General features: G+C 43.3%; 1 protein-coding gene across 2 annotated transcripts in view; it reads right to left on the bottom strand.

Moving 5' to 3' along the window:
* LOC137415320 (membrane metallo-endopeptidase-like 1) overlaps positions 1-16713 on the bottom strand; it is a 176668-nt gene extending 159955 nt beyond the window's left edge. For both annotated transcript variants that reach the window (XR_010982046.2, XM_068100906.2), the window contains exons 1-2: positions 16489-16713; positions 2552-2715 (exon numbers count right to left, since the gene is read on the bottom strand). Coding sequence is in view for 1 of the 2 variants with exons in the window: in XM_068100906.2 (XP_067957007.2) it covers positions 2552-2705 (154 nt within the window). In the remaining variant the exon portion in view is untranslated. The remainder of the gene's footprint in view (positions 1-2551; positions 2716-16488) is intronic.
* Positions 16714-19763: the final 3050 nt, after the last annotated feature.

The raw sequence follows: 19763 nt of genomic DNA, 5'->3' as shown, positions 1-19763 counted from the left end.
GGGATTAAACCCCTTTTTTCCCCCTGGGTCTTCGGGTCCGCGAGGCCGAATCGCCACTTCCGGGCAAACGTGAAAAAGGGTATCGGGACAAATTCGCACGTACGTTTAACCCACGCTGCCACAAAAGTGGGGATCGAGCCTCGCACATGCCACGCTTAATCGAGTACGCCCGAGCGGTATGCGTATCATGTGACTCGTGCTGTTACTTTTATTGGAACCCGATTCGAGCGGTTTTATTCATACCATGCGAAGCCAATGGATGGAAGGGACAGGACGGTCAAATCAGAGGAAGAACATGATTTATTTACTATGTACAATGATTCAGAATGAAGGAGGAAAGGGGACACGGAGCAGAGTTCAATCAATCTTACTTTTCCCAGACGAGGGGCCCAGTCACGCACACGGGGAGATGGAGGAAGAGAAGTTCGCGCGCCAAGCGCGCTTTGCCGTCGGTCGCCCCAGGGCAGCTCACCCGGCGTGGCTCTCCGATGTTCACGGCACGTATCCAGGCGAAGGCAGGCAGGTGGAAATCGCGCATCTGTGGCCCGGCGCGGGTCGTCCTCTCGAGCGCACGATTAATACAGCGCAGAGCGCAGGGCACGGGGAAAGTTCGTGTACAATCGGCAATTCAATTCGTTCGTCCTGCAGCTCCACTCGCGTTCTCAAGCTCAACCCAACTCACTCTCATGGGGAACTGTAAATCGTCTCACAGGGAACTGTAACTTGCACACGACTCTGACCGAGAACTTATCTTACTCAACTCGTGGGCTGCGTGACTCATCTGACCTTGGAACTAACTCAGGTGGGGGGACTCGGGGCAGGGTTATATGGCCCTGCCCCAGCCCGACTCGAATGTTCCAAACCCTGCCTCTGGTCGTCGTGGTTAGCCACTCCCCTCGAGCCCTGATTGCCGGCTCTTGCTTACTGACCACTCCTCCTGCCGCGCCTCCCTTCGGCCTCGGTCGACTTGTTCAGGCATGCCGCGTGGCATTTCAGCGCCAAAGCCAAGCCAAAAGCACCTAAGCTCACTGGCCTACTCAACGCAAAACTAAACACAGGAAAGGACTACGCTTACATTTACAAAGAAATTACTGAACTATCACGAGGCTTCATGTTGTAGTGCGTCCACCTATGAGGAGGAATTCACCTTCATTCCAGAACCGCAACAGTATGTATGTATGTATGGATGGATGGATGGATGCCCTTTCGCTGGCTTTTCGCGGGTTTATTCCCTTTAAAATTCGTTTCTCTGCAACCGCATTGGTCTGATTGACGGGAGTTTTCACCATCGGAGCGCCTCCTCCAGTATAATTTTTGAAAGATAATTATGACGTCATATGTCACGCACTACGGGCGCCACCTTGGAAAAGCCAAAAATCTTTGCACATCTATATCTCCGAAACCGCTCCATTGAAATTTTCTTAAACGTGGTTCATTGTAAAGTATTCCCCATGGGGAATAACATAATAGGTGCCTTCGTTATGACGTTATAAATTGACAAGTAAACGCTTGATCCGATCAGTATGAAATTTCTTGAGCGTGATCTAGGGATATACTGGTCGAGAATTTTTTTTTTGAAGATGTCATCGGTTACGTGGTTCGGCAGCCATATTTTTATGGTGTAGTGCATTGGGCAATGGCGTCTGGAACAGCGTTTGGCTGTCCGTCCTGTGTATGTATGTATGTCCCTCACAAATGTCCACCAATCAGAGCTGAGGATCTGGTCACATGACAGGGGGGCAGCTGATCCTCCACTCAGCACATCCAAGCCTGGCTACATCGTTGTTTGACTATCTGTCCTGTTTTTGATTGATCAAGTGGCTTTTAGAATAGGACTTGCCTTACAAGGAACCTCAGCATACGTGGAGGCCACTGGGCCCTTCAAACTTGCACAATGGTGATTGTTTGTCTATGTTTTATCCTTTTTAAATGCTGAGTGTTAAGCAAGGAAGCAGCACGTACTATTTTAATGTCTTTGGTATGATTCGGCCTGGTTTGAGACGTCACGACCTCCCAGCCTCAGCGGACGTTCCAACCATTACACCACCGAGTCTGATCTCCGTTTACACAAATGGCTCGCAACATAAGGACATCAGGAGACAATGGACAAGACATTTTAATGTAACGGTAATTTGGACATTGAACCCCAGATGAGCACTTGTGCACTTTTTCCTTGATCCTGAATCTAGAAAAATTCAGTGCTTTAAAGTTAAAAATTAATAAATAAATAAAAACCAGTTGATGTTTAAAAAAAAGTTTGTCAAAAGCGACGACAATCTTTTAACACTAACGTTAAAAGGAAACTATAAAACTTGTGACAAATGTATGTTTTGAGAAATTAAGGAAGTAATTTAGAGTTTATGAATTTTTGAGGTGACTTTACAGTGCTGGTGTAAATTGTTCATGAAATGAGAAAATAACCAGCGACAGGTTGTGGCAGGATGACATAAGTGTCTACAAGTGTTACAAAGTCGTACAAAGAGAGAAAGACTATTTTCAAGGTTAAAAAGCATACGTCCCCGAGTATGCTAACTTGACTCACTGAACTCACCTCGCTCAGAAGCGTAAAGGATCGTCAGAACCACAAGGGCGCAGCTGAGCAGCAAAATGACTGCCAAAGTGGTGGCTCGCAGAGGAGAGAAGCGTTTCTTTCTGGGCCGCGTTTGTTTCTCTACCATTTCCATTTGGCTTTCTGATTTCCCCATGACACAGCATCTGCACCAAGGAGCATCAAATGTGATGCAGGAAAAGCACACAGCAAATCTGATACAGCAAACAGGTAACATTAAGTGTGACAGAAAATGGGACATGTCACATGTGACACAGCATTCACAACACCATCAAATGCTACACACCGAATGAGATACAGCAAATGGCACAAAGCAAATAGGAAACATCAAATGTGACACAGACAATGGGAAACATCAAATGTGACACAGCACATGGGAAACATCAAATGTGGCACAGACCATGGGAAACATCAAATGTGACACAGCACATGGAGAACATCAAATGTGGCACAGACCATGGGAAACATCAAATGTGACACAACACATGGGAAACATCGAATGTGGCAGAGGCAATGGGAAACATCAAATGTGACAGCACATGGGAAACATCAAATGTGGCACAGACAATGGGAAACATCAAATGTGACACGGCACATGAGAAACATCAAATGTGGCACAATGAATGGGAAACATCAAATGTGGCACAGCACATGGGTCATATCAAATGTGGCATGGCACATGGGAAACATCTAATGTGACACAGCAAATAGGAAACATCAAATGTGGCACAGCACATGGGAAATATCAAATGTGGCACAGAACATGGGTCATATCAAATGTGGCACAGCACATGGGAAACATCTCATGTGGCACAGCACATGGTAAACATCAAATGTGGCACCGCAGATTGGAAACATCAATTGTGGCACAGCACATGGGAAACATCAAATGTGGCACAACACATGGGTCATATCAAATGTGGCACAGCACATGAGAAACATCAAATGTGACACAGCACATGGGAAACATCAAATGTGGCACAGCACAAGGGAAACATCAAATGTGGCACAGTACATGGGAAATATCAAATGTGGCACAGAACATGGGTCATATCAAATGTGGCACAGCACATGGGAAACATCTAATGTGGCACAGCACATGGGTCATATCAAATGTGGCATAGCACATGGGAAACATCAAATGTGACACAGCACATGGGAAACATCAAGTGTGGCACAGCACAAGGGAAACATCAAATGTGGCACAGTACATGGGAAATATCAAATGTGGCACAGCACATGGAAAACATCAAATGTGGCACACCACATGGAAAACATCAAATGTGGCACAGCACATGGGAAACATCAAATGTGGCACAGCACATGGGAAACATCACATGTGGCACAGCACATGGGAAACGTCAAATGTGGCACAGAAAATGCGTCACAGCCCATACACACCTTATCAAATGAAACATATGAGACAAATACAAAATCAAATACAAATCAGTCATCAATTTACTAAAACCTGTCAAATGTGGCAGACAGAAGATGTGACATTCATAAAATGCATCACACGTCAAATACACCACGTATCAAAAGCGAATTCTCTGAACTCCGTAAAAGGGATACCCTTCTTCAAAATGTACTTGGAGGCCTTTGTCATTCCTTGTAAGTTAATCAATTATATTCACCAACACTATGTCTAACATTATTCAAAGCCAAAGTGATGGCATCTTAGGCAGATATTTGTGGCCAAAGTGCCTGGGAATGTGCCTCGCCTTCAATCTTTCTATCCTCTTTTTCCAGCCTCTGGAGCAGACACACACTCTTCAATCTCACTCATCTCTCCAGGTTTTTAAAACAGCTGTTCACCACCATCTATTATCTTCCCCCATCCAAAACCATGATCTTTTCTACCCCTGTTAATCCACCCCAATTCTACCTCCTTCAAATTCCCTGTTTTCTTTCCGGAAAGCCCTGTAGTGTCCAACTTGTTTGTCCTTGATGTTCCTGTTCTTTACTGTTGTTGTGCTTCCCTCTCTCCCCCTCTTATCTCCTGCTCTCTTTGTTATATGCTTCGCGTATTAGTTCTTATACGAGCGCCTCGACTTACGTAGTACACAAAAAAATGAAAAAGTAAAGCTCTTCCCACTTGCAGATCTCCTATGAACTTGATGGTTCCCACTTGCAGACCATCATCGGAGCATGCTGAAGTTTTGCCTCTGCGTAACCACAAAAGTGTTCTGACAAAGTCGTCATAATGCCATTCTACCGACACCACGCGCACACATTACACATAATGTGATGACGTCAGCTTTGTGATACTTCGGGCCAATTACAAAGACTGCTTTTCCTTTGTGAGGAGGACAGAGCAAGTGAACACAAAAACAAAATATGTCATGAGATCTTTACCACGTCAGCTTTTTGTATTTCCTTTCGGATCTGGTGTTCCGCCCGAAGGCAGGTCCGGTACTACGTAGCAGTTTCTTTGCACGGATTATACGGGGTGGTTTTGCCATTGCCTTCCCAGCAGTAGTTATGGCAGGAATTTGGAAATTTTCCAAGGTGAGGCTGATAGGTCCGTGGGATCTTTAATGTCCACCAACTAAAGCCGGCAGATGGGACACCCGGTTAACATCCATCCAATGGATGGGCACACACATTGATGATTCACGCAGTCTGTGAAACACCGGGATGACAGTTTACAGCAGGGTCGGGATTTGAACCCAGACCAGACAGCTTTGAGAGGACGAGTGTGCATACCTCAAGACCATCGTGTCAGCCCCATGTAAACACAAATCATGTAACCTTCCTTTACTATCCAGCATCTCCCAAAGATTTGGGTGGAATACTATATTTATACTCAAAGACAGATATACACTACTTGACCAAACGTATGCGGACACCCCTTCTAATTAGTGGATTCTGCTGTTTCAGCCACACCCATTGCTGACAGGTATATATAATCAAGCACACAGCCATGCAATCTCCATAGACAAACATTGGCAGTAGAATGGGCCGTACTGAAGAGCTCAGTGACTTTCAACCATGGCACCATCATAGGATGCCACCTTTCCAACAAGTCCGTTCGTCAAACTTCTGCCCTGCCAGAGCTGCCACGGTCAACTGTAAGTGCTGTTCTTGTGAAGTGGAAACGTCTAGGAGCAACAACAGCTCAGCTGCAAAGTGGGAGGCCACACAAGCTCACAGAACGTGACCGCTGAGTGCTGAAGCATGTAAAAATCGTCTGTCCTTGGGTGAAACACTCACTACCGAGTTCCAAACTGCCTCTGGAAGCAACGTCAGCACAACAACTTTTCGTCGGGAGATTCATGAATGTGTTTCCATGGCCGAGCAGCTGCACATAAGCCTAAGATCACCATGCGCAATGCCAAGCGTCGGTTGGAGTGGTGTAAAGTTCGCCGCCATTGGACTCTGGAGCAGTGGAAACGCGTTCTCGAGAGTGATGAATCACACTTCACCATCTGGCATTCCTATGGACAAATCTGGGTTTGGTGGATGCTAGGAGAATGCAACTGCCTGAATGCATAATGCCAACTGTAAAGTTTGGTGTTGGAGGAATAATGGTCTGGGGCTATTTTTCATGGTTCGGGCTAGGCCCCTTAGTTCCAGTGAAGGGAAATCTTAACGCTGCTGCATACAATGATATTCTCCACAATTGCGTGCTTCCAACTTTGTGGCAACAGTTTGGGGAAGGCCCTTTCCTGTTTCAGCATGACGATGCCCCGGTGCACAAAGCGAGGTCCATACAGAAATGGTTTGTCAAGATCGGTGTGGAAGAACTTGACTGGCCTGCACAGAGCCCTGGCCTCAACCCCATCGATGAATTGGAATGCCGACAGCGAGCCAGGCCTAATCGCCCAACATCAGTAGCTGAATAACATTACTAATGCTCTTGTGGCTGAATGGAAGCACATCCCCGCAGCAATGTTCTAACATCTAGTGGAAAGCCTTCCCAGAAGAGTGGATGCTGTTGCAGCAGCCAAAAGGGGCGGAAGAGGGATGAACTCCATATTAATACCCATTAATTTGGAATGAGATGTGTGATGTTCAGGTCCACATACTTTTGGTCATGTAATGTATGTTCAGTTGTCCATTTGAGGTCATGATAAAAGCAATAAAATCCTTCGACACATCGTTATTCTACACTAAATATGATAGCGATGGAATGTCAAGCTCGTGTCTTGCCAGTGTAACCTGCAGTTATATGTAGCTACTGCTTGTACTTTGCTTACACAAACTTTGTTTACACTGCCTTCCATGGCGTTGTATCTGTTGCACTCTGCCAAAAACAAATCATGAAGGAAGGTTTTCTCCATTTTATTGAATTCGTAATCATCGGAAAAAACGATGTTTACCGAAACATATCAACTCCGATCCTACAGGTTCGTCGAAAATATGGCAATACTAGCCAGAACGGCCATTTAGAATTGACTTTAGAATTGACCTTGATTGACCTTTGAATTCTACATGAAATGTTACTTCCATCATTTTATATTTGCACATTTCAGGCAAGGTTGGCACAAAGTTCTCATCTGTTTAGCCCAGAGGATATACACGTGTATATATATATATATATATATATATATATATATATATATATATATATATATATATATATATATATATATATATCTATATATATATATATATGTACTGTATATATATACAACATATATATATATATATATATATATATATATATATATATATATATATATATATATATATATATATATATATATATATATATATATATATATCTATCTATAATTCCAGTAATCTCTGTACGTTTGTACGTCTGTACGTCTGTACGTTTGTCTGTGACCGCTGTTTCTCGACAACTACCGGTCCGATATACTTGAAACTTGCCAGGTATATTGCTGGGGACCCGAGGATGTGCCTTTTCAAGGTTTGAAATTAATCGGACAAGTACTTACCGAGCTATGGCGATTTAGCCGTTCGCCGTTCGCTTTGCCGTTGCGAATGGACCAAACCATTCATGTAAATAGAGGGGGGGGGGGGGGGGTTCTGTGGTCGTTCGCTTTGGCTTTGCGAATGGACCAAACCATTCATGTAAATAGAGGGGGGGGGGTTCTGTGGTCGTTCGCTTTGGCTTTGCGAATGGACCAAACCATTCATGTAAATAGAGGGGGGGGGTTCTGTGGTCGTTGCGAATGGACCAAACCATTGTTTTTTTTTTGCAGTTTTTTTTTTTTTTGCAGTTTTTTTTTTTTTTGCAAGGAACGGGCACCCACGTACGGGCACGTCCTAGCTTATATATAGTACGGGCATGCCCTAGTATATATAATTAGGGTATCGGGACTGAAATTATATAGATATATACTATTAGGGTAAATAAATATATATATATATATAGATATATACTGAAACGCAAAATAAACTTACTACCTTTGAAACCTTTAAATATCAACAATAACACTGCGTGTAGTAAATGTGTGAACTTATATGTGGACAATACTGTCCTCACTGTCAGACAAAACGGTCACGGATGGTCACTTGAACCTTCAATGGTCACTTCATGGCACAGCTGTTGAACAGCCGTTTTGACTGTCAGTGATTAGCCAAGGGGTACGGGATGATTTTAATGAGCTGCACGTGATGTCTTGATATTGGCTTTAAAAAGGCCAGTGCAAAATGGGCATTTCAATCAACATGCCACGATTGTCAAGGGATCAACGGCAGCGTGCCCTGGGCATGCTGCAAGGCAGACTGAGCTACCGTAAGGTGGCACGTCGCCTTGGATGTTCACACCAGACGATATCGGCCCTGGTGGACAGAGACACCCTCCACAACTCTGCAGATGACAGACCTCGATCAGGGAAGCCAAGAGTCACCACTGCAAGGCAGGACAGGCAGATGGTCCGAAGTCACCTGCGGGATCGATTCCATCCAGCATCCCGCACTGCGGCAGAAACTCCGGGGAAACCGCAAAGAAACTTACCACTTGTTTGAATATAGGGAAATGGAAGGAGCAGGAGACACATTGAAATCATTAGCTTACCTATTAACAGTCTTAATTAATAAACCCCAGGACAATGTGTACGACAGACGAACATTGACACTTACACGGGGAAATGCAGGCAGGAATGAATGGCTTGGAGATGGATGGCTTTGAGAGGCAAGGAAGGTTCAGCAGGGCTGGGCACGGTCGGACCGGAAGGCACCGCCATCAAAAAGCCGAGCCGCGGTCGTGCGAACTCCCGCGGTTTCAAACTGCGCGGGCGAAGTTCCTCTTTACGCACGGCTGCGTCGCGCGCTCCTTACGTTGCCTCGGTCCGTATTTCCTGCAGCGCGGCACGTATCATGGCTGCTTGGACTCATCTGCTCATCTCCAGCGCATCTCTGTAGCTCATCTGTCGTGGGGGCGTCTCCCGCGGGTTATATAAGCCCCACCCTTGAACCTTTGCGAACCTCCCAGATTGTTCTCTCTCCGCTCTCTCAAGCCAAACCCCTTATACTTGGTTGGTTGTTCGGGGCTGGCTCACTCCTCCCCTCTATGACGAGGTGGAGACCCGCCTTTCTTCTTCCAACCGACCGCGTGCTCAATGGAGTCCATTTGCGGCGAAAACCATCCAAACCTGACACTTTGCAGATGGGACCTAATCTTATTTAATTCGGTGCAATGGAGAGTCAAACTATTGGGAAACACAGCCTTAAACTACATAAAATAAGGGAATAACTATTTAAAAGGATATATGGTGCCCTGCGTGCAGGTTTATGGAATTAACTAAGAGGACGAGCTTCGACCTTTCTTTACATTACGGAGGGTGACATTTCCACAAAACAAAACCATAATTCTCACATTCTTTACACTTTCTCAAATTCGTTACAATATATATATGCATATATATATATATATATATATATATATATATATATATATATATATATATATATACATATATATATATATGTTGGAACCCATCTGTGGATCGGTCCCATCGGCCGATGGGTCTGCGCCATCTGCGGATTGGTTGTTCACCTTGAAGGAATGTGTTGACAGAATGGTGCTCTTCAATCAGGTACACAGTCATTGGAATTACATGTGGTAGGAATTTAACAGAGATGATTTTACATATTTTATGATTTTACAGATGATTTTACATGCTTATTTTTAGGTTCAAATAAACATACTCATCCACCATTGATGCATACACATTCCTTCAAGGTGAACAACACATCCGCAGATGGCGCAGACCCATCGGCCGATGGGTCTGCATTGTCATTTCTCGTGCATCCACAGATGGGTCAGACCCATCGGCCGATGGGACCGATCCACAGATGGGTTCCAACATATATATATATATATATATATATATATATATATATATATATATATATATATACATATATATATATGTATATATATATATACATATATATATATATATACAGTATATATATATATATAATTATATATAACTGTAAGAAATAGTAGAAACTCCAAAGTACGAGCAGGGCGTCTCATTTGTATTGAGTATATAATCGTTAGATTAAATAAGACGCGGACGTAGCTTCAGGACGTCGATCTTTAATTGTCGACCAAGCTTTCGACCAACAAAGGTCTTCTTCTGAGTCAGCCCCAAGTTCAACGGAAGTCAGATTACAATACAATAGCATTACAATAGCAGAGTGGCCAGAAGAAGACCTTTGTTGGTCGAAAGCTTGGTCGACAATTAAAGATCGACGTCCTGAAGCTACGTCCGCGTCTTATTTAATCTAACGATTATATAATTATATATATATATATATGCGTATATATATATATATATATATATATATATATATATATATATATATATATATATATATATATATATATATACAGTGCATTCAGAAAGTGTTCAGACCCCTTCACTTTTTTCACATTTTGTTATGGTGCAGCCTTATGCTGAAATCGTTTAAATTCATTTTTTCCCTCATCAATCTCCACTCAATACCCCATAATGACAAAGAGAAAACAGGAATTTAGAAAGTTTTGCAAATTTATTAAAAAGAAAAAACTGAAATATCACATTGACGTAAGTATTCATACCCTTTGCTATGACCCTTGAAATTTAGCTCAGGTGCCCTCCTATTTCTCTTGATCATCTTTGAGATGTTTCTACACCTTGATTGGAGTCCACCTGTGGAAAATTCAATTGATTGGACATGATTAGGAAAGGCACACACCTGTCTATATAAGGTCTCACAGCTGACAATGCATATCAGAGCAAAAACCAAGCCATAAGGTCGAAGGAACTGCCTGCAGAGCTCAGACACAGGATTGTGTCGAGGCACAGATCTGGGGAAGCCTACAAAAAAAAGTCTGGTGCATTGAAGGTTCCCAAGAACACAGTGGCCTCCATAATTCCTAAATGGAAGAAGTTTGGAACAACCAGGACGCTTCCTCGAGCTGGCCGCCCGGCCAAACTGAGCAATCCGGAGAGAAGGGCCTTGGTAAGAGAGGTGACCAATAACCCAATGGTCACTCTGGCTGAGCTCCAGAGGTCCTGTGTGGAGATGGGAGAAACTTCCAGAAGGACAACCATCACTGCAACACCCCACCGATCTGCGCTTTCTGGCAGAGTGGCCAGACGGAAACGAAACAGTTCAATCTTGGTTTCATCAGACCACAGAATGTTGTTTCTCACAGTTTGAGAGTCCTTTGGGTGCTTTTTTGCAAACTCCAAGCGGGCTTTCATGTGTCTTTCACTGAGGAGAGGCTTCTGTCTGGCCACTCTGCCATAAAGCCCAGATCGGTGGGGAACGTCAATTACAAGGATTTTGCGTAAATGCCAATTTCAGACCTTGGCCTCTCACTAACTCCAGTAGTAACTTACTGCAATAGCAATCAGTGGTAGAAAATACCATATCATAACCTTTCAAGAAATGTTTGGTTCATGTTCCTGAGATTTCTGTTTCTTTTCAAATAAACGTTTAAAGATGTATCACTCTTTTTGAAACATCCTGTATATATTATATGAAACACCCTGTATATATACACACACATATATATATATATATATACGTCTATATATATTTGCAGATCTCAGCGCCGGCCTTTTCCCCTTACCAAGGGGGGATTAGTCCCCGTGTCTTTGACTAGCCGACGGGACCCGGGACCTATGACGTCTTTCCCGGACAGCGCGAAGTAGGGTCGTAGGACGAATCACTATTACCTAATTACTCGCGCCGCCCAGAAAGGAGGAAATAAGCCCCGGCCGAATCACGGGTGTTGGTGGAAACGCTAAGCGGTAGCGAACCCGTGACCCGAGCCGTTAGCAATGACTAAACCCGATCCGAGTGGTTCGTAATCGTGCCACGCTTACCCAATGGAGGAAATCACAGAAACGGTCGAATTTGGAAGAAAGGAATAACACGATTTATTTACACTTTGTACAATAAGAAGAAGAAGAAAACACAGCGCAGCCTGAAACAGTCTTAACTTATACCAAGACAAACGGGCCCGTTCACTCTCAGACACACTCACACGGGGTTGCAGACGAACAAGTTGATGCTCCATGGATGGCATCCAGGTAGCTCGCTCTCTGGTCCCCAACTCGCACCACGAAGTAGATGAACAGATGGCAGGAGCTCTCCACGTGTCGTTTGGCACACACGGGATTATTACATGGCGAATGGTAGGGCTGGCTTTGGCGGTTACACTTGCGGCTCAGCCACATACGTAATAAGCGGACAGTTCAATAAATGTGAACAATGCGCTTCTCAATCAATGGCCTCGAAACTGTCGTGTGCACGCCGGTCCTCTCAATGCAGTTCTCACACGAGTGCTCCGGATCAGTTCTCTCCCAACTCGAGCGCCTGCCTCTCCCTTCTCGTAACTCCGTGTGCATGCGAGTCCTTCTCATAAGTCCTTCTGGCCAGTCCTTTTCCAGCCAGTCCTCATAAGTCCTTTCAGCACAGTCCTCTCATATCAGTCCTTTTAAGGGCTTTGTGTGCTGGCTTATATAGCCTTGCCGAGCGAACCCTCCTGAACTTACTAGACGCTCTGTACCATGCCCTATCATGCCATGCCCTCCGAGCCCTGGTTGGCTGTTGCTCTCACCGCCACCGCCTCTGACGTGCTGCTTGACGCGGCCAAACCTTGACCCTCACGCTCCTCCCGCTTCTTAGGCCTACCTCGTGGTTACCCGACTAGTTTCGAGTGAAACCAAGGGCAGAAAACGCTGCTGGCAGCCAAAGCGTAACAAACTTGAGGGATGCCAAATGGGGCGCGGGATCAATTATGCCCATAGATGTAAATGAAGGGTGGCCGCAAAATGAAAAGGACCTAAGCTCATTTCTTTACACAATGCAGATATTACTAGGGACAGTGGCCTACTCTTACACATACTACTATGACATAACTAATACTCTACGTGGGCCTACGTGTTGCTTGTGGACTAACTATGGGGGGCAAACCTTTAACCTTTAATGATGTTATATGTACAATCTCAAACCTCAACAATATACATATATATATTGTTGTGGATATGAGAATTGTGTTTTTTTATTGTGGTAAAATGTCACCCTCCTTCCTCCAGTTGTTGTGTATAAAGGTCAAAGGGCGTCCCTTAGTTAGGTCATATACCATCACGTAGCCAAATCATAGATTTCCTCCTTGTTGGTAGTTATTTCCTTATTCTGTGTATTAGGTTAAGGCTCTGTTTTCCACTAGTTAACACTGCATTGCACCGAATTCAAACAAGGTAGATTCCCTGCACATCCCCCCTTTCGTCAATTACAAACTGCATTTGCCTCCATTGAGCACGCGGTCGGCTCGGAGAAGAAAGGCGTGTCTCCACCTCGTCATAGAGGGGAGGAGTGAGCCAGCCCTTGCCGACCAACCAAGCATGAGGGGTTTGGCTAGAGAGGGCGGAGGAAGAGCGATCGGGGAGGTTCAAAAAGGTTCAAGGGTGGGGCTATATATAACCCGCGAGAGACGCCCCCACCTCAGATGAGTCCAGATGAGTCCAGATGAGTCCAGATGCGCTGGAGATGAGCTACGGAGAGAGTCCTGAGAGCAAGAGTTGAGAGAGAGTCCTGAGAGCAAGAGTTGAGAGAGAGTCCTGAGAGCAAGAGTTGAGAGAGAGTCCTGAGAGCAAGCAGGAGCAGTACCACGCAGCTTTGACTCCACCAGGCAGCGTTGGCTCCACCAGGCAGCTCCGACCCGTTACCCCACGGGAACCAGGATCGGTGGCATCGGTGGCCGTCGAGGTCCAGCCCGACGTCCCGTGCGGGGTCAAGCTCCAGCCAGCTCCGTGCCTTCCTCTCCCTCCAGCCATCCACCTCCTGCCATTCCTGTCATCATCCCCCGTGTAAGTGTGCTTGTAGTCTGTCTTTGTCTTGTCCTTGGGGTATAAGTTAAGCCTGTTTAGTTAAGCTAGAGTTTCACTGTGTCCTTCTGGTCCGTCCCTCTTTCTGCATTATTTTATTATCCTTCCTCCTCCTTGGTTTCTTTTAATTGTGTAAATATTAGTATTAAATTATAGTCGTATTCAAACCCTTTTTGTTCTTCTTCTTCTTCTTCACATCCGTTGTCTTTGTCTTTTCCCCATTGAATACCTGTGGCACGATTTGGCCAACGTTCAGGATCGGGTCTAGTCAATGTTAACGGTTCGTGCCGTGGCTGCCATCCGCTCGGCAAATTAACATCTTATCCGCGGTCGTGAACAAAGCTGCTCACCTGCCTCTGGAGGGAGCTCGGGCAGCTTCAGGGACCACGTCGGTCAGTCACAAACGAGGGGACTAATCCTCCCTCGAGAAGGGATCCGAGGCCGACGTTGGGTTCCGTAACAATATATATATACAGTCACGTGGAAAAGTAAGTACACCTCATGTAAAGTTTTGACTTTTTCAAGATATTTCCACATACAGCTATTTGATCTTCATTTCAACAATATTGATAGATAAAGGTGATATAATATAACAAATATCATGAAACATTTACATTTTGTAGTCCATTGTATAATTTAAATAAACATAAATGCAAATTTCGCATGTGGAAAAAGTAAGTACACCCTTACATTTATCACTACTTCAAATACCTAAAATTAGAATCAGGTGCACCAACTCAGATGCAAATGATTAGAACATCGTTAGAGAGGATCTTGGAGGATATGCACAACACATACAAATACACATATACGCACAACACATATAAATAAATAGACAGATTTGTCAGCGAGGGACTTGTCTTCAGTGCACTGAGGCTTAATCCGGAGCTAATTAACCTCCCATCGTTCTGAGTGACTGCTGTCCTGTGGTTAGCGCTATTGAGCTGACATTGGAAATAAATGACATGTCAAAAGGTGACAATTGGCATTTACAATTCATAACACAGTTGGGCTTGCACAAAGGCAGAAATATTGCACGCTGGTGATGATAATTCCACAATTGACAAGATGATGAAAGCCAGAATGGAAGAGCTTAAATAACCATGGGCTTCAGATTTTGCAATTAAATCGCCATTAATTTTGTTACTCTTGTTATTTGCAGGACATTTCATGAAGGTCATGCAAGTATAGATAGAGCCAATGTTTGTTTCTATATTATCGAGAATGACGCCTTTTACTAAGAAATGGTTTCAAGTTTCTCCCAATGCAGTGAAGTGGTTTGATATGAATTGATGACTATTTTTTAAATGAATAAAAATTACCGATGTATGCATTGTGTTAACTCCATAAATAGGTTATTTAATTTAAAAAATGCAAAGACAAAATGAGCTCGAGCAGCATTTTATTCACCTGTTTTTCACCTATTTCTCACCTATTTTTCTCATAATCCGTCCATCACCTTTTGAAATAGCATGTTATATGTTTGTTTTGGCCGCATCTTTCAATGGTGAAGAATCGCTTAAAAAATTAAAAACTTTTCGTATCTGGATCCGGATTCGAATCTTCAACAAAATTGAATCACGTCTTGTCACACACCCAATCTGTCCACCAAGTTTCGTCCGAATCCGTCCACAACTTTTTGAAATAGCATGCCATATATCGTTTTTGACTCCATCTCTCAATGGTGATGACTCACTTAAAAAATAAAAAAAATTCTCTTATCCGGATCCGGATCTTCACCAAAATCTAATCAATTTTTCCTTGTCACAAAACCAACCTCTCCACTAAATTTCGTCCGAATCTGTCCATAACTTTTTGAGATATCCTGCTCAGGACAGATAAACAGACAAACAGACACGGCGGGAAACAACCTCCATACACCTTCGGTGTTAGAGGTAATTACTGAAAACGCAAGTAAAGTCGTGTTTTAACCCATGATCACAAATTTCACACATTATAACAATTTTAAGTCGTGTACATCATATGATCATGTGCTGAACACTTGGATTTCTTAAAATGAAATATCACAATACTTCGACATAAGGCACCATCGTGCTTTTCTAAAGGATGCATATTTTCTAAATCAGAATTGTTACACCGCAAAAAAGTTTTAGAAATAATTGTTCAAAAGTCTTCAACCAAACTATGAGCTGGACAAACTTTTCAAAGCCCTCCGTACCTTAAACCAATAATAATGAGTTTGAAATGATTCATGGTCGTGATGTTAACAATTTTTGACTGATGACAGATATGTTGCTCCTCACCAAAACACCTCTGGCACACACACACACACACACACACACACACACACACACACACACACACACACACACACACACACACACACACACACACACACACACACACACATATATATATATACACACATATATATATATATATATACATACATATATATATATATATATAAACATAAATACTCATATACATATATGTATATAAACATATGTCATGGCGCTTTCAGTTGAAAATGCTGGCGAACATCAGTAATTTAATACAAAGTTCTAATGCGCGAATATCACGTGCGGCCACAGAGTAAACATAACGGTGGTGTGCGCAGGACGCGCATTGCACACCTCCTGCTACACTTACCAGCACAGGCTGAAAAGGAGCATCTTCACGATGCCCGCTGGAAAGAGAGGCTGAAAGAAGACACTGCGATGCAAAATCGCTGGGGAAATAGTCCAGGCTTTCGGTGTCTGAATGATTCCTCACTCTGACCCCGCCCGCAGAACCCTGTGTTTGCACTGGACCTCCAACCCTTTAGTCCTGGATCTCTATATAAATGTGAGCGAGTGCTCCTGTATTTTTGGCAACGCCCTTTCACACTCCCCCCCCCCCCTCTCTCTCTCTCTCTGTCTATCCCTCCTCCTACTGTGCCTCACTCTTGTCCTCCCTCCCCCCCCCCCCCTTCACAGCCTTTCCTCCTTCCCTCTCATTCTCCGCAAATGCTGCGTCCCACACACTACCTTGTACACATCACAAACACCACTGCTTTGACCGTGGGCTGCGGCTGAGAGTAGCTCGCTCTCGCATGAAGCATTGCTTAAAACCCCACTGCGACCTAGTTACTTTTGCACCTATTATTTTACTTATTCCAAGGGGAAAAGGTCTCCGAGTTCAATGGTGGACCCGTGCTCACCAACAGATGACCTCACTAAGCATTTTTTTCACATTGACGTCAATTGTCGCCAAAACTGAAAAAAAGAACTTCAACAATAAACTGTAAGTTGTAACTATAACGATTTGTACACTATAACAATGAATCAAGTTAATATCAGATAGATTGGAGTTAGATAGGTATCTATTCATAATGGGGTACTTGTATATTGGCAGGATAGAGCAGGCTTCATGGGCCTAATGGCCTCCTCCAGTGTTGAAGCCCATTTGCTGTAAGTTTAACTCCTTGTAAGTTTTCTGGCTGGAATGCAATTTTGTTTTTCTCTCCTCATCAACAAGATAAATACTTCATAAACATAGTGAAAACATAAGATTAAAGAAGAGAGTAAGGCATGAAGATCTAATCTTGCCAATGTTATTTACACCATGGTATAAAAACTCATGATCCTTTGTGTGGGAAAGGAAAGGTGTTTTGTTGAATGTATGATCGAGGCAATGGAGGGTATAAAGAAAACGAACTGACAGTGGGGCCACAGTTGGACTCACCAATCAAGGGAAAGAATGAACAAACACGAAGTTGGATTATATAGGGTTAATGGGGTGACGTAAGATTGTGGGTACAGATGGGGGATATCCTGCTCCTGAGCTCGAGCAGCTCGAGGAGCATCCTCAAGAAAAATGCATGTCATCCTCTGGAAAAATGGCTCTTTCCTGAGGATGACATGAAATGGTAAGAACATCAATGGAGAGCATGAACTTAGTCACATGCAATTTGCTGTTCATATAATAATTATAGAAAGCCTTGATGAAATGGAAGACCTTCATTCTGACAGAAATCAGTTTAAAGATGGACCTGCAAATGACAAAATTAGTTATGTGGACCCGTTGTGTGCGTTACATGTGTGTATATATATGTATATATATATATATATATATATATATATATATATATATATATATATATATATATATATATATATATATATATATATATATATATATACACAGTCACGTGAAAAAGTAAGTGCACCCCATGTAAAGTTTTGAATTTTTCAACATATTTCAACATACAGCTATTTGATCTTCATTTCAACAATATTGATAGATAAAGGTGATATAATATATCAAATATCATGAAACATTTACATTTTGTAGTCCATTGTATAATTTAAATAAACATAAATGCAAATTTCGCATGTGGAAAAAGTAAGTACACCCCTACATTTGTCACTACTTCAAATACCTAAAATTAGAATCAGGTGCACCAGCTCAGGTGCAAATGATTAGAACATCGTTCGAGAGGATATTGGAGGAACCTGTCTTATTTAAACCTCAGACATTTAGTTTGGTTTGCTCTGTTGTTGAAGTGTGTGGCGTCACCATGCCTAGATCAAAAGAGCTCTCTGAAGCCTTCAGAAAGAAGGTTATAGATGCCTACGAGTCTGGGAAGGGATTTAAAAAGATCTCCAAACAATTTGAAATCAATCATTCGACTGTCCGGAAGATCATCTACAGGTGGAGAAGATTCCAAACAACTGCCAACTTGTTCAGGCCAGGCCGCCCCAGCAAGTTCAGCCCGAGAGCAGACCGCAAGATGTGGCTCTTGCCACTGTTGATGTCAAAGTGCACGAGTCTACCATGAGAAAGAGGATGCACAAATTTGATCTACATGGAAGGTGTGCCAGGAGGAAACGTTTGCTGTCCAGAAAGAACATCAGGGTAAGACTAAAGTTTGCCAATGAACACCGAGGCAAAGACCAGCACTTCTGGAACAATGTGCTCTGGACAGATGAGTCAAAGGTAGAGCTATTTGGCCACAGTACCAGAAGACATGTTTGGCGAAAACCAAAGACAGCATTTGACCACAAGAACCTGATACCAACTGTAAAGCATGGTGGTGGAAATATTATGGTTTGGGGCAGCTTTGCTGCATCAGGGCCTGGGCAGCTCACCATCATAGAATCCACTATGAATTCTTCCTTGTACCAGAGGGTGCTTGAGGATAATGTGACGCCATCTTGCGGTAAGTTGAAGCTCAACCGAAGGTGGACCTTGCAACATGACAATGACCCTAAACATACCACCACCAAGGAATGGCTGAAAAGAAAGAAATGCAGGGTTCTGGAATGGCCAAGTCAAAGCCCGGATCTAAATCCCATCGAGATGTTGTGGGGGGATTTGAAACGAGCTGTGCATGCAAGAAACCCCTCAAACATCGCACAGCTGAAAGAATTCTGCATGGAGGAGTGGGCAAAAATTTCTCCCAGTCGATGTCAGAGACTGGTAGACAGTTATAAGAAACGCCTACTTGAGGTTGTTTCTGCAAAAGGGGGCAATACCACCTATTAGAGCCAAGGGTGTACTTACTTTTTCCAAAAGGGGGCAATTTGTACAAATTTCGCATGTGGAAAAAGTATATATATATATATATATATATATATATATATATATACTAGACGACCCATGACCCGTTGGGTCAATGTCAGTTTGAATAGATATGAGAATAGAACTAAAGCGAACACTGGACATCATCAGGGAGATTATTTGGGCCAGCAAGCCATAAGACTCACCTCTCCAGCGTTCTAAATCACTTACCTGTGACACGTGATTTCGGCCCTTATGTCCGATCAGGTGTTTTTTTTTTGTTTTTTTTAAGAAAAACACGCGACTCGTGGACTACCACGATTTTGTTGTCAGAGGACACTTCTGATGACGATGTTCTTTGTCGACGATCCTCCATTTACATA

This window comes from Myxine glutinosa, chromosome 4 (genome assembly GCF_964187855.1).
Source record: "Myxine glutinosa chromosome 4, kmMyxGlut1.1, whole genome shotgun sequence".
NCBI lineage: Eukaryota > Metazoa > Chordata > Myxini > Myxiniformes > Myxinidae > Myxine > Myxine glutinosa.
Note: the sequence above shows the minus strand (reverse complement) of the source record. Positions and strands in the feature narration are given on the sequence as shown.